This window comes from Chroicocephalus ridibundus, chromosome 3 (assembly GCF_963924245.1).
Source record: "Chroicocephalus ridibundus chromosome 3, bChrRid1.1, whole genome shotgun sequence".
NCBI lineage: Eukaryota > Metazoa > Chordata > Aves > Charadriiformes > Laridae > Chroicocephalus > Chroicocephalus ridibundus.
In genome coordinates, this window is record NC_086286.1 from 127,954,430 (window position 1) to 127,969,111 (window position 14,682).

Genomic DNA, 14,682 nt, shown 5'->3' on the forward strand with positions numbered 1-14,682 from the left:
GCCTGCTCCTCTCTTGCACCCCTGGCTCTGGAAAACTGGCTGGCGTTGAGAGCTGATGGAGATGCCTTGGATCAGCCACGGACCATGCTGCGAGGAGCCCCCCCCAGTTCCACCACGCTCGGCCTCCCCCAGCATGGCCGGAGGCACCACGCTCTCCCATGTCCCCACCTCGGCTGCTTTGCCAGGGGAAGCAATTGCTTCTGTAAAGTAATTAATATCAAAATTAAAGTGCCAAAGCCACAGCTCCCCGGAGGTTTTGGCTGCGCTCGGGGTTATTCCCATCCTGCTGCGGCTGAAAAGGAGCGCAAGGGAGCAGAGGCTTGGGCTGCCCAGCCTCCTCTGTGCCTTGGCTAGCACAGGACAGGGACATTGTGCCACCCGCCCCGGGACATGTCCTGCCAGGCCAATCCATCCCAGGTTGGCCACAGGCAGGGCACCCTGGCTGGGCCCTGGTTGGGAAGGTTAACTGGTCTGAACACCAGCAAAACGGGTCTGAAGGCCAGCAAGAGGACCTGGCACTGGTTTGTGAAGCAGGATGGGTGCAGCCTCCTCTCAGGAGAGGGTTTGCTCCCCGGGCCCTGCCTGGGCACGTCAGGCACGGGGCCAGACCAGAAATCCTCATCTCCTCCCCGCCTGCCGGCTCCACCGAGCGCTGGGAGGCAGGCAGAGTGCAGGCAGGCAGGGCAGCGGCCCCGGCACATCGAGGGAGGCTTTTTCTTCCCACAGATCTTCCGAGTGGCTCCTGGCTGCGTTTTTGGATGCAGAACGGAAAGTCCCTTCATCTGGGATTCAGATCCTGGAGGCTGTCACTGCGTGGACACTTCAGCAGCAGGACTTCGCGCGAGGCAGGAGGATGTGGGACTCACGGCGCAGAGGCACAGCCTGGGTGGTGGCAGCCTTGCTGGAGGGACTGGGAGTTTGAGATCCTGATGAGGATGGGATGGGGGAAGCACACCGCCGAGGCCGTTGGTGCGGAGGTGTGTGTGCACGGAGCAAGGACGGAGCCACCCCTCTGGGTGCCCTGATCGGGTCCAGGCTCCACCGCAGCTGGGTGTATCCCACATCACATCCCCGCCGCGCTGTTCCCTCCATCCCTTACCCAGCTCCCACTCCCGCTGAATTGATTCACAATCTCCATCATCCCCCTCCAGGGCAGCTCTTCACCACCAGCCTCGGCCAGACCCGGCTGGGGAGGAGAGAAATGAGTCAAAGGGCAATTAAACATTAACAGCAGGCGGCTGCCGCAGGAGGACAGCTCACAGGGCTTCCTTTGTTCCAAAGGGGGTTTAATTTATAAAAATAACACAACTTAGAAGGTCACCGGCATGGCTAGACGTGACATGCGTGTGTAATCGTCTCCAAACATCCGGTCAGCTCTGTAAACAGACAGGAGAAACCCCCGAGACCGGTGGCCAGAGTCACCTGAGGAGCGAACAGGAGGGACCGCGCGTGGCACAAGAGACCTGGAGAGCCCCTGAGCAGCAGGAACCGAGGAAGCCGTTAAACCACTCCAGGCACCGAGATCTGACCTTCAAAGTGAAGTGCACCATTCAGCAACAGGATTATTTACCCTCCTCAACAGAAAGAAAAAATACAGAGAAACAGCTTTGCAGCAAGCCAGAATTAAGTGGTTTCCTCCATTAGACAAGTGGGGAGGATTCCAGGGAACTCCGCACTCCTATAAAATGGAACGAGACCCCGTCAGTGTAACTTGCGGCAGCTCCAGTGCCTGCCCTGCTGATCTCCCCCAGCCCAGCTTTTAATACACGTGGGAGAGGAAAAACAAAGCTATTTTAAATATTAACCTCCTGTAGCAGCATCTTCCCTTGGTTATTTCTACACCACAGGAATAAAAAGTAATTCCCAGCAGGACAGCTTATTTCTTCTTCCCAGTAACCCAGCACCAGAAAACAGAGCAAGAGCAAAATGATACTGGCTTTAAAGTCCCTTAGTGCTTGCTGCCAAAAGGGGTTGGGGGGTTGAAATCTACTGTTGATTTATGATATATTTTGAAAGGGAAACACAGAAAAACTGCCTTGAAGTGAAAAAAAAGTGAAAAAACCAAAAAATATTGCACTGACCACAAGAGAAAACACTTTTGAACAGGATACCTGTGGGGTAAGGATACATACGCACACACTCCATGGCTTTCATTCCACAGCTTAGTGTCCTGGCCTTCCCTGCCCACCTCACGCAGCAGCAAGGAAGTAAAACTGGGTCCTGACAAAACCATGAGACACCGAGGGATCTCCCGTTTGGTCCCCCTAAGAGCCTGGCAGGGAGGGCCTGACCTCTTTCAGGAAGGCAACGGCCAGATCTTAAGCCTCTACGAGGACTTGTTGAAGTGGCCAGTAATGCTCCCCGCCACATGGCCAAGAGTATCCAAAGAAAACAGCAGCTGTGACAAGGTGGGAGCAACGCGCACCCGCCTGCTGATCAGCGCCCCGTAACACAACCAGCAAAGCAGGGCGACGCGCTGCTGCTGTGAGAAAAGAGGGCTGGGGGAGTACATGCCCCCCCCCTCCAGTGCTCACCAAACCCGAGAGCGCCGGGGGGCCAAGCGAGCGGGCAGATCGCAGGCACCCACGCCGCTCTGCGGTGGGGGCAAAGCCGGGGAGATGGGGCCGGGCGAGGGGAGGAAGGGCAGAGCTGACAGGCAGCCACGTTGGGGGCTGAATTGTCTCCTCCTTGGGTCAGCACCCTCCTCCTGACTGCAAATAGCCACGGCACCCACACTCCAGGACAGTCCCCCATGGTGGCACCTACCCAGAGCCTGCCAACGCAGCAGGAGCAGAGGGCTGGGAGAGAGGGAGACCGTGGCTTGAGGGCCTGCAGCCTTCGGGGCTCTTCCTAAGAGCTCAGGGAGACAGAAGGAGATGGTGGTAGGAGACTCCGTGCTATGATGAGGAGGTGTGTGCTGGGGGGAGAGCCTAGTCCTGCCAAAGGGACTGTTCTTGGCACCACGACAGCTTGGGGAGGAGGCAGGGGACAAGCTGGGAAAGACTGGGACACTCTTGGAGCCAGTTTCTCCCTGCGGTACCAGAGGTTTCCTCAAGCAACCCACCCTTTTCCTCGCTGCCAAAAGCAGCATCGCTGGAAGGAGCCAGCTTTGACCAAGGAGCTGAAGCGCCCCAGTGCTTGGCAGTGCCCATGCGGCTTTGGCATGGGCAGCCTTGCAGAGGCGGCTCCAGGATAACCCAGGACTGACAACACACTGCCCCTCCCGGGCATCCTCCACCCACGACACCAACACTTTCAGGTGCAGCAGGTTTCGGGTCAGACCTCGCCCTGCCCTCACTGCATCCACAGGTTAGAGCCACACATCCAAACCCCTCCACGGCTGGTAACTCCCGGGAGGTGTAACGCAGCGGGGAAGGCAGGGACCCCACCGCTTTCAGCACTTACGCCAACCACGACCTGGGGCCACGGATGCAGGGAGGGCTCTGGGGTCCCTCTCCCCTCCTCAGCACTCTGCGCCTTTTCCATCCATCGCAAGTGCACTGCGGTCGGATGCAGTCCTGCTTCCACAGCCCGTGCTGGGATTGTGTGTGTCCATGCCAGCGGTAAGCGTGAGGAGGAGAGGGGTGCCCCACGGCCGTATGGCTGTTTGGGAGCTAGCTGGGAGGAGGGGAAGGTTTCCAGGTCTGAATGGCTCTGTTCCCTACTTGATGTTTTTGAGGAGCGCGGTCCGGGCGTTCACCACCGCTTTGAAGGCGTCCTCGCTGCCGGGAGCCACACACTTATCGGGGTGGAGCAGCACGGCCAGCTTCCGATAGGCTTTGTTCACTTCATCCCTAGGAGATAAGACAAGAGTGAGGGGACCCATGCCACACACAGCCCAGCTCAGCCTTGCCCTGCCTGGCAGAGCACAGCAGGGCCAGGAGCCCCCCCTGTGCTCAACAGCCCCTTTGAACCCTTCCCTCACTGGCACCAAGGATCTCCAGGCTTTGGAGGTGATGCTATGGAGAAAGAGCTGTAGAAAAGCACACAAGGTACTTCTTGGTGTGGCATGAACCCCTCTCCTGGGGCAGATACACCCTCTCCACCACGGGACAGTGCCAGCACAAATGTTCCCATCATGGCAGACACGTGCCTGTGACACGTGCCGTGGTGTGCTGAGTCTCTGGCACCAGGAGAGCAGAAAGCTGGGAGACAGCGTGGGGGCACACACACCCTGACTCAGCTTCGCATCAAACCGCCTACGCACGCCGGGCAAAGGCATTGCACATCACTTCAGCCCTTCAAGCCTTGGGTGTCTGGTCCACAGCAGGCATCGCGGCTCCAGCTGCAGGCTGGGGAGAGAGGGGGGCACCTCCTGAGGGAGGCGATTCCATCCATGCTGGCAATCACAGCACAAACTGCCCTGCAGAGCTCCTGATCTCTCCCCATGGATGAGGAGGGGTTAGGCTCAACACCTGTATTTCAGAGAGCCAATGGAAGGATCTATGAGTCCCAAATGATCTATGTTAGCCAAAAACCCACTCTCAGCCACTCCATAAGGTGTACACAAGGGTAGTCCTCGTGGTTCAGAGAGAAGAAAGCAAGGCATAGCTCTGGCAGCTTGTTTTAGCCGCCCAAGTCATCCAGCAGAACTGGGAGATTCAATATCCAACCTCTTACACAGGCAATGACCGGTTCCACCTGGCTAGAGGTCCTCTAAGGAAGACAGGAGAAAGCTTGTCTTGTGGGAGTACCACTTCCAGCTGAAAAAGCTGTAACATCAATCCCTTTTTGATAACGTGGGCAGCAGCATTACAGCAGCCTAAAAGCTTCTCCAGGTGTGGAGAGCAAGGAAGGTAAAGCTGGAGCTGCTCCAAACACATCTGGCAAGGGAGTGACCAGAGACGGCTCAGCCTGGAGGCAGGACGCAGGGCCAGGCAGGTGACAGGGCTGAAGTTCTCATGTTCATCATCTCCTCCTTCCCTCCAGCCAGGCTTGTCTATTAAAAGGGGAATTTTGGTGCTCAGGACCAAGGGTTTCTTTTGCATTGCCCCAGTTTTGTGGGTAGATACAAACTCCTTGTGCCTGGCTACTGGATAAACCAAGGTGAGCTTATCAGCAGGCACGTCACAGATCACGGATGCAACCAGCCTGTCAGGACAGGAAGATTAGGGACAGCCAGGCAATTACTGAAGTCTCTCTCACCTTGTGGCTCCGGGTTTGACCCCTAGCATGTCCCAGCTGTCCTTGCTGTTGCGGATCCTGCGAATGGCATCTGCCTGCTCTTTGGTGAAGCCAACCCCCATGCTGGAGGGGGGACGCTTCCCGCCGTTGTCACACAGCTCAATGATGGCAGAGTAAAAAGTCTGCGGACACAGGAAGGAGTCAGTGGAAATGAATGGTCCCCAAAGGTGGTGGCAGCACACAGGTGACCCCACTGCCCTCGCTGGCTGCAGACTCATCCTCCAAAGCATGGGGGAACACTTGGACAACTGCTAAATGTTCACGCCCCACTGCCTGGGCTGTGGGGGGCTGGGATACTCCAGGTCAGGGGGATCCCGTCCCTGCAAGGACCATGGGGCAGACTGAGGAGAAGGCCAGGGCCCACATTTATCTCACACCCACTTCAGCTCAGTGCTAGACCCAAATAAGTGACACGGGCACCTCTGCATCGTGTTCCCAGTCCAGCAAGAGGGATCATAAACTCTGACCAACGCAATGCTAGGGCCGGCTCAGGACTGGGAGGACCAATTCAGGCCCTGTGCCAAACGGCTACGGCTTACTCAGGGCGGCATTTCACTGGGAAGACACCTCTGGGGCAGCGGCCCCAGGGGTTTTGTGGGATCCAGGCAGTTCAGGAGACATTCTGCCATCGAATCCTGTGCCCTCACCACCATCACTACACCTCACCTGAAACATCTCGTTGATTCCTTCTCCTGTTTGCGCCGATGTCTCAAAGTAAAGAAAGCCCCGGCTCTCTGCCCAGAGCCGCCCCTCACTTTCATCCACACTGCGGTGCTTGGTGCAGTCGATCTAGACCGGGAGAAAAGGCAGAGACCAGAGCTCAGCCAGGGTCTGCAGCGGCAGCTGGAGGAACACAGCTCCAAGGCCGACTGTCTAACAGCAGGTAAGGAGCCTGTCTGGTTGGAGAGGCTGTTTGCTTATCTTGAAGGGACGGGAGGCAGCGTGAAAAGAAAGCACAGAAAATTCAAGTGAAAAGCCCCCTGAGAGTTTTTCTAGTCAGAGACAACATCACCTCTACTTGATCCCTTCCTGACTGATGTGTGGCCACCACGTTCTCAAAACCCCATTGAAATTCGGTCTCCAGCGCTCCTCACACACAGATCTGGCTCTTAGAAAGTCTTCCCTACCGCCTATTTCCCTCACTACAGCTGGACCTCAACAGCTTGGGCTCAGGCTGGGAACACAACGAGCCCCGAGGGCTGGAGATCAGGGCCGTACGGCAGCCTGGCTCCCCGCCACAGCCCACCTTGTTCGCACAGACAACGAAGACGACGTTCTCCATGTTCCCGTGGGGGCCCAGCTCCTGCTTCATCTCAGCCAGCCATGCGTCCAGCGCATCGAAAGACTCCTTCTGTCCCACGTCGTAGACCAGGATGACCCCCTGCGTGTCCTTGTAAAACTCGTTCCTCACCTGCGGGGACAAAGGCAGGGCACTGGCATCAGGGACAGCCGGGCTGAGAGCCCACAGCCCGGCGGATTTGGGTGATCGCCATTTGGTTCTGTGATAAAAATCTCACCTCCACACAAATAGAAGATGCCGGAAAAAGGACAGATGGGGAACCCAAAAAACACCCTCGCTGTGCTGCCAGAGGAGAGCGATCAGCCTGTAAAATACTCGCCTCCACACAAAAGAGCACGGACACACAATGGCAGACAAGGTGCCAGACCAGCTCCTGGGGAGACTGGGCGGCCTGGGAGTTGACAGAGGCTCCCGTGTGTGTCCCTGTGCACGAGGCAGCAGGGGAGAGCGAGGATCCAGGGTCAGCCCCTGGACAGACTGCGTGTCTAAGCCCAGCTACCGGAGGGATCCGCGGGATGTCTGCCTGGGAGTGTGGGTGTGCGTAAGGGGCGCTGTACCAGCAGCTGGAGCAGGGCTGCAGCCTCTGCGGCTTCTGTGCTCAGTGCCAGCAACTGGGGAGACCAAGGATCCCCAGGACAGCTGCTGGATTAGTGTCTGAGGTCAGCTACAGGACGGATACTGGAATAGAATAGACTGTTTCAGTTGGAAGGGACGTACAAGGATCATCTAGTGCAACTGTCTGACAGGGCTGACAAAAAGTTAAAGCATGTTATTAAGGGCATTGCCCAAACACCTCTTAAACACTGCCAGGCTTGGGGCATCAACTGTCTCTCCAGGAAGCCTGTTCCAGTGTTCGACCACCCTCTCAGTAAAGAAATGCTTCCTGATGTCCCATCTAAACCTTCCCTGGCACAGCCTTGAACCATTCCCATGCATCCTGTCGCTGGATCCCAGGGAGAAGAGCTCAGCACCTCCCTCTCCACATCCCCTCCTCAGGAAGCTGTAGAGCAATGCGGTCAGCCCCTCTTCTCCAAAGTAACAGGCGATAGGACAAGAAGAAATCGCCTCAAGTTCTGCCAGGGGAGGTTTAGGATGGATATCAGGAAAAATTTCTTCCCGGAAAGGGTTGTGAAGCATTGGAAGAGGCTGCCCAGGGCAGTGGTGGAGTCGCCATCCCTGGAGGGACTGAAAAGCCGGGCAGACGCGGTGCTGAGGGCCATGGGGTAGTGGTGGCCTTGGCAGGGTTGGGTTGATGGTTGGACTTGATAATCTTAAAGGTCCCTTCCAACCTACATGATTCTATCCCTTTCTGCAGGGCTGCTCTTCAGTCACTCCTCTTGCCATTTATACTTGTGCCCAACTTTTTCTTTTCCCCTGTTTACTTATATTTTAGTATAAAACCAATTATACACCAATTATACACCAGAGATATGCTACATTCAGTATTAAATGCTGAAAATACAAAACGAAAGCAGCAACGCATCAGTTTTCTGTCTTGTCACTCTTCAGTAAATACTTGCCGCGTACTTGTTCAGCAAATGTACAGTTTAAGCCCATTTACGCTTTTCAAGGACTCAGAGTCTTTCTGTTCTCCATTATCTCATACGGATTGGCTGTGGCAGAGCCAGAAAGTCGATACACATCAGCAGCTCATATATCTGGCAAGTGCTAACTGTGCTACAAAGACCTTTACTGACCACATCTGCATCAGATGAGTCTTTAGAGACTTCTATCCCAAAATTTCCTTATGCTGTCAGCCCTGTCCCACAATCTCCCTGCTGTATTCCAGGCTATTCTTAATTAATTGGTTACTTGTACTGTATCAGGACTTACAAACCCAAGCCAAGACTTGCGGCTATGCACACAGAGACAAATTTAACATAGAAAGCCTTGTTGTGCCCAAAACTTTAGAGCACGCGATAAGTAAACGCTGAGAACGCAAGGGAGGAATGGGAGGTTTACGAGCAACGAGATAAATAATAGTCACCTGGCCAGTACAAACCATTACATTCTCACTGTTGTCTCACTCTTTTGCCCTCCCTGATTTTCACTTTTTTATGTCACATTAGTATTTATCGTGTTATAAACTACTCTTTCCTAACATTCTATACATTTTTATTAGTCTCAAGATGATGCTTTACCAAGCAGCAACAGTATGATTATAATTGAGCATCCATTACACTGTTAAAACAATAGGATTATAATGGATAAACATTTAACGTTCCTTTCTCCCCCTTGTGAGCCCACTTTATTACTTGGTTTGTAATTGAAAATCAATGTGATTAGCAGTGAGCACAATCCAGCTTTGTGCCAGCTCTCCAACGTGGATGTGGCAGTCTATGTGTTCAAATCCTAAAGTTTTATCCTGCAACCTCCTTTTTGTAAATAGTACCGCTTATTATTTGTATAGCAAATAATAATGGAACGGAACGGAATGGAATGGAACATTTCAGTTGGAAGGGACCTACAACAATCCTCTAGTTCAACTGCATGCGTTTACAGCACCTTGGTCATGGATTAGGATGCCAGTATGCTACAAATGCCCAAGGTAAGCTCCAAAGATCTCCCAATCTGAGGAAATTTAACCTCAAGGTGGGCAAATTGCTAAGCACAAGAAGCCACTTTGAAATAGGGCTAGCACCATGAGTGGTAGCTTGTAAAAGCCAAACCGTACACTCGTTACTCTTTCTATCTATCAGAGTTGTTTGTAGCTTTATAGATTTCAGTTTTAATAACTTTGTTTTCCTTCTCCTGATCGGCGAGAGAGACCAAGATGAGGCTACTGGTGCCGTCTGTGCCAGCGCTGGCTGTTTGTCGGTGTTGATCCGCACAGCCAGCCATGAACATACGTGTATAAGTCTTGTATAGGTGTGCTTGTGTGTGCCTACTGGGGATGCACACTCAGCCTCGCTACTGCTTGGACCTCGGAGAATGAAGCTGTGGCTCCTGGGTTTGGTAACTCCTAGCAGCCCGGAGTGGCTGCTCGCAGAAGCAGCGAGGGTTTCCAGTGCTGGCCTCCATTAGGTGTCCATGGCAGGAAAGAAGGTGGTTTATTGTAGCATAGAAAGCTCGTAACTAATGTATTTTCAAGTTTTCCACCCCCAAACCCAATTTTGGGCAGAGCTGAGGAAAGCTGACGAGTGCCCAAATGCTTCTGAGATGGCCTGGCTGAGGCCAGAGCTGGGTCTGCCTTACCTCGTAGAAAAATGGGTGCCCCGCCATGTCAAAGATGTTCACCTTGATCTCTCGGTCTCTGATCTGCACTCTGAAAGAGAAATGGGAAATGCGTTAGAAGGTTCTTCCTCAGCCCTTGCACAGGCTGTGCCCCCGCAGGAACACCCTTTATCTCTGTCAGCCCTCCCCAGAGAAAGAGCTGGGTGATTGGGGACAGAAAAATTGGTAAGAAGTTCTGAGTGCTGGGGTTTAACGGCCAGAAAACTGCCTCTAGAGTCAGTCAGACGAGGAGGACAGCACCACCTCTGGATGTAACACGGTATCGGGGGAGCTATGCTACCAGACGAAGGCTTATTATGCTGATTATCCTATTATTAAAGCAGAAATGCAGATTATGGTGTGGAAACTAAGCAGCCTTGGCAGAGCCAGGCGCGCTTGGCTCAGGGCAGTGTGGTCACTCAGGAGCAGCGGGAGGTGGGATAGCCCCACCACACATCTTCCCTCTGCCCCTGTGGAGACAAGCGTCTCCCACAGCAGACCCTCGCCTGCCATCTGCGACCATGCAGCTCATCCCACTCTCCCGGCACTCACGGCTCCTCAGTGTGAAGGTACTTACTTTGTGACACCGTAGTCGATACCAATAGTCGCCAGGTATTTGGGAACGAACCTCTTCTCACAGTAACGCTTTATAATGCAGCTCTGTGAGAAAGAACAAGGGAGTCTCAAGCAGGAGGGCACTGTGCACCATAATATTCACATTACCAGGGAATTCGCTGTCAGCCCCCAGCCAGCAGGACGGCTGCAGAGTCATCAACTCTCCCTAAGTCCCTAAACTAACTAATTAACCCACAATCAAAGCACAAAACTTTACCAGGAACAGTTTTCTTTCTGCAAGGGAAGGAAAGGCCAGGATCCCAGCCCCTGGCTGTCAGTTATTCCTTACCTGCTTGGAGCTAGGAGTGACAAGACACTGATTTATTCCCCCACAGTAAACACCCAGCCTACAGGAGCTGTGTGTTCAGGGTCCTGGGGGCAGGCAGCTCCCCAAAAGCCAAAAAGAACATTTCGTCAGCCCGAGAGACATATTCAGGGTTCCACCAGGTCCCCCCACCCCTGCTTCTGCCCCTGCAGAGGAGTTGGCTGCTATCGGGCATTGAGAGATAAATACCATAACGACAAATGTCACCTGCCACCTCTTTGCCCACTCACTCTCTTCTGTAAGACCCCTCTGGATTTTCTTGCCATCAGTGAGGTATTTGTCTGTCTCAAGGGAGCCCTTGTGCTGTTAGCAGTGTAACAGGACTACATCGGTAGTAGAACTGAGAAGCTCAACAGGAGCCAGCGCACAGCAGCCAGAAACCCCTCCGCAGCCTGGGCTGCATCCCCAGCAGCGTGGGCAGCAGGGCGAGGGGGGGATTCTGCCCCTCTGCTGCGCTCGGGGGAGACCCCCCTGCAGTGCTGCCTCCAGCGCTGGGGCCTCGGCACAGGAGAGACACGGAGCTGTTGGAGCGGGGCCAGAGGAGGCCCCGGAGATGCTGGGAGGGCTGGAGCCCCTCTGCTGGGAGGACAGGCTGAGAGAGCTGGGGGGGTTCAGCCTGGAGAAGAGAAGGCTCCGCGGAGACCTTCCAGCCCCTGCCAGTCCCTCAAGGGGCTCCAGGAAAGCTGGGGAGGGACTCTGGAGCAGGGAGGGGAGCCATGGGATGAGGGGGAAGGGTTTTAAACTGAAAAGGTGGAGATTTAGGTGAGATATTGTGAAGAAATTCTTTGGTGTGAGGGGGGTGAGCCCCTGGCCCAGGTTGCCCAGAGAAGCTGTGGCTGCCCCATCCCTGGAGGGGTTCAAGGCCAGGTTGGACGGGGCTTGGAGCAACCTGGGCTGGTGGGAGGTGTCCCTGCCCAGGGCAGGGGGTGCCACTGGGTGGCCTTTAAGGTCCCTTCCTGCCCAAACCATTATGTGATTCTATGATTTATTTAGCAAACAACAACAGGGCAGCACTTAATAGAACACAGCTGGGAGAAGAAATAACACCCTGGAGAAGAGATAGTCCTTCATCACAGCAGGAGGAAGGGGAAAACCCTGACTAAAGCCAAACCGGGGAAGGACGGGATTCCCCCAGTGCCCCCGGGGAAGGCACCCGCACCTTCTGCCCTCAGGCGCTGCGTGGCCGTGCGGGCTCCCTGTGAAGGAGGCGGACACGCGAACAGCTGTTCCTGAGCAGCCGCATCACGGAAGGACCCGGCCCACAGAGAGGGGAACGCTCTGGGGCCCGTGCGGCAGGCGGCGACTATAGAGGCGGCCACTGACAGCAGCGGGCGCCGCCATGACACCCGCCATCACCCGCCCTAGGCCCCGCCCCTTGCCGCGCAGCCAATCAAACCCGGCCTTACGACGCGAGGCCCCGCCCGCAGAGCTGTCAATCTCCCACTCGCCCCAACCTCCCGCCTCGCAGCGCACGGCACCGCCTGCCTCCGATTGGCTCCCACCGGCCGGCACAGCCACCAATCCGCGGCCTCGCTACCAGCGTGGACGCCTGCACCCGGCTCCCCCATTGGCTAACCCGCCTGCCTGCCAGCGCCCGCCCGCCAATGGCAGCGCCTCACCTTGCCCACCTCCGCGTTGCCCATGGAGATGACTTTAATCCGCAGCGACTTGCGCGTCTCCTTCCGCTTCGGCGGATTCGCCTCCATGGCGGGCCTGGCCGGCCCGGTTGAGGCGGCGGAACGGAGGAGGGCGGGCGGGAGGGAGCGCAGCGGGCCCGAGGCCGCCTCGCTGCCCTGCGCCGCCGCTCGCGCGAGACTTCCGCCGCCCAGCCCGAACTTCTCGCGAGATTTGGCGAGAGCTGCGGCGCGCGCCGCGCTGAGGGGAGCCGCTACCGGCCGACAGGGGGCGGCACAGAGGGGGCGGGGGCGGGGCCGGTCCGCGAGCACTGCCCTGCCTGCGCTGCCTGCGCTGCCTGTACTGCCCTGCCTGCACTGCCTGTACTGCCTGTACTGCCTGCACTGCCCTGCCTGTACTGCCTGTACTGCCCTGCCTGCCCTGCCTGTACTGCCTGCCCTGCCCCGCCTGTACTGCCTGTACTGCCTGCACTGCCCTGCCTGCGCTGCCTGCACTGCCTGTACTGTACTGCCTGTACTGCCTGCACTGCCCTGCCTGTGCTGCCTGCCCTGACTGCACTGCCCTGCCTGTACTGCCTGCCCTGCCCTGCCTGCCCTGTACTGCCCTGCCTGCACTGTACTGCCTGTACTGCCCTGCCTGCCCTGCCCTGCCCTGCCTGCACTGTACTGCCTGCCGTGTACTGCCTGTACTGCCCTGCCTGTCCTGCCTGCACTGTACTGCCTGAACTGCCCTGCCTGCACTGTACTGCCCTGCCTGTACTGCCTGCCCTGTACTGCCTGTACTGCCCTGCCTGCCCTGTACTGCCCTGCCTGCACTGTACTGCCCTGCCTGCACCGCCTTGCCCTGCCTGCACTGCACTGCCCTGCCTGCCCTGCCTGCACCGCCTTGCCCTGCCTGCACTGCACTGCCCTGCCTGCCCTGCCTGTACTGTACTGCCTGTACTGCCTGTAGTGTACTGCCCTGCCTGCACTTACTGCCTGTACTGCCCTGCCTGTACTGCCTGCCCTGCCTTTGCTGTACTGCCTGCCCTGCGTGTGTTGTAGTGCCTGCACTGTACTGCCCTGCCTGCCCTGCCTGTACTGCCTGCACTGTCTGCACTACCCTGCCTGCCCTGCCCTGCCTGTACTGCCCTGTCTTTAGTGCCTGCCCTGCCTGTACTGCACTGCCCTGCCTGCCCTGCCTGTACTGCCTGCTCTGCCCTGCCTGTACTGCACTGCCCTGCCTGTACTGCCTGCTCTGCAGTGCCCTGCCTGCACTGTCTGCCTGCCTGTACTGCTTGTACTGCCCTGCCTGTACTGCTTGTACTGCCCTGCCTGCCCTGGGAGTCGGCAGTGAGGTGCCGTAGGGAGGGGACGGGCTGGGGCCAGTGTCCCCTGGCTGCCCTGGGGAGCAGGGGGAGGGCGGCCGCCCGCTCCCCTCGCGCAGGGCCTGCCCTCGCCCCTGCGTCCCCTGCCCTCTCCCAGCACCTCCGGGGCCTCGAGCGCAGCACCGCCACAGCGCCGCGGTCCTGTCCCCTCCTGGGCGCTCCCAGGCTGTCCCGCCATCCTCATGGGCTGAGCTGTCAGGCTTTGTGCGGCCCTGGAGAGCGCCAGGTAGAGCAGCTGGGGGCCACAGGACCGGAGATGTCCCCCTTGCCATGGCCATGGGGAGATGTTCCCTGGCAGTCAGGGCGCCCATCTCCTCTCACTCCAGCTGGGTCCCAGCAGGATGGAGACCGGGCCGGGCTGGGGAGGTTGGGCAGGAGGCACCTCACAGCCTTTCTCTTCCACCAAAGGGTGGAAGAGGTGAGTTTGGAGCTGTTGGGGTGGGTGTTGAAACAGTTCTTGGGGGGCAAATGGGCCCTCCTTGAGGGTGGGCCCCTCGTGAAATAGCTTCTTGAGGGGAGGACGTTGCTGGTTGCTGAGGCAGGTGGTCTTGGGTGACACCAGAGCTGGCAGTGGCCCCGTGCACCCCAGGACATGGCCCGTGGGGTCTGAGCACAGGTGACCATCCCTGTGCTGGAGCTAACCTGGGGCAGGGCCATCCACAGGGATGCGTGTTGTAAATAATGTCCTTATTTGCTCCTTGTAGCCCAGCAAGATCCCGTCGAGAAGGGGAACTTTTGCACCATGCCTCGAAGACAAGGTACCAGGAGGGGATACACGGCTGGAGGGTTTGAGACCCTCTTCCCAGGGGGGTCAAAGCCACCTCTTGGCAAGGAGATCTTCAGGCAGGGCACGCACGGTCTGAGCATCTCTTGGCTCTCTGGGGACTTCACCCTCAGGATGGAGATGGACATGGGAGGGGGTTTCCTCAGTTGAGATGCCCTGAGCTTAGGGATCCTGTGACCCCACCACCACGTCCTGCTGGGAGCACGTGTCTGGATGGAGAGAGGTTTGGTCTGGAAGTGGGGTGCTGGGGGTGTGTGGGG

The 14,682-nt window shown here is 56.9% G+C and overlaps 1 protein-coding gene across 1 annotated transcript; it reads right to left on the reverse strand.

Annotated features, from left to right (window-relative positions):
- Nucleotides 1-1,330: 1,330 nt before the first annotated feature.
- On the reverse strand, nt 1,331-12,426 carry DNAJC27 (DnaJ heat shock protein family (Hsp40) member C27). Its single transcript, XM_063330751.1, has 8 exons — nt 12,257-12,426; nt 10,275-10,357; nt 9,680-9,749; nt 6,431-6,595; nt 5,851-5,973; nt 5,146-5,306; nt 3,666-3,794; nt 1,331-1,678 (listed from the first exon to the last, which is right to left on the reverse strand). The coding sequence occupies exons 1-8, from the start codon at nt 12,341-12,343 to the stop codon at nt 1,624-1,626; spliced, it is 873 nt and encodes a 290-aa protein (XP_063186821.1). The 5' UTR covers nt 12,344-12,426; the 3' UTR covers nt 1,331-1,623.
- Between the last annotated feature and the right edge of the window lie 2,256 nt (nt 12,427-14,682).

Coding starts and splice junctions, on each gene's coding strand:
- DNAJC27 (XM_063330751.1), bottom strand. CDS start 12,343: ATGGAGGCGAATCCGCCGAAGCGGAAGGAGACGCGCAAGTCGCTGCGG. Junction 9,750..10,274: donor ATCGACTACGGTGTCACAAA/GTAAGTACCTTC, acceptor TTTCTCTTTCAG/AGTGCAGATCAGAGACCGAG. Junction 1,679..3,665: donor GCGCTCCTCAAAAACATCAA/GTAGGGAACAGA, acceptor TCCATTTTATAG/GAGTGCGGAGTTCCCTGGAA.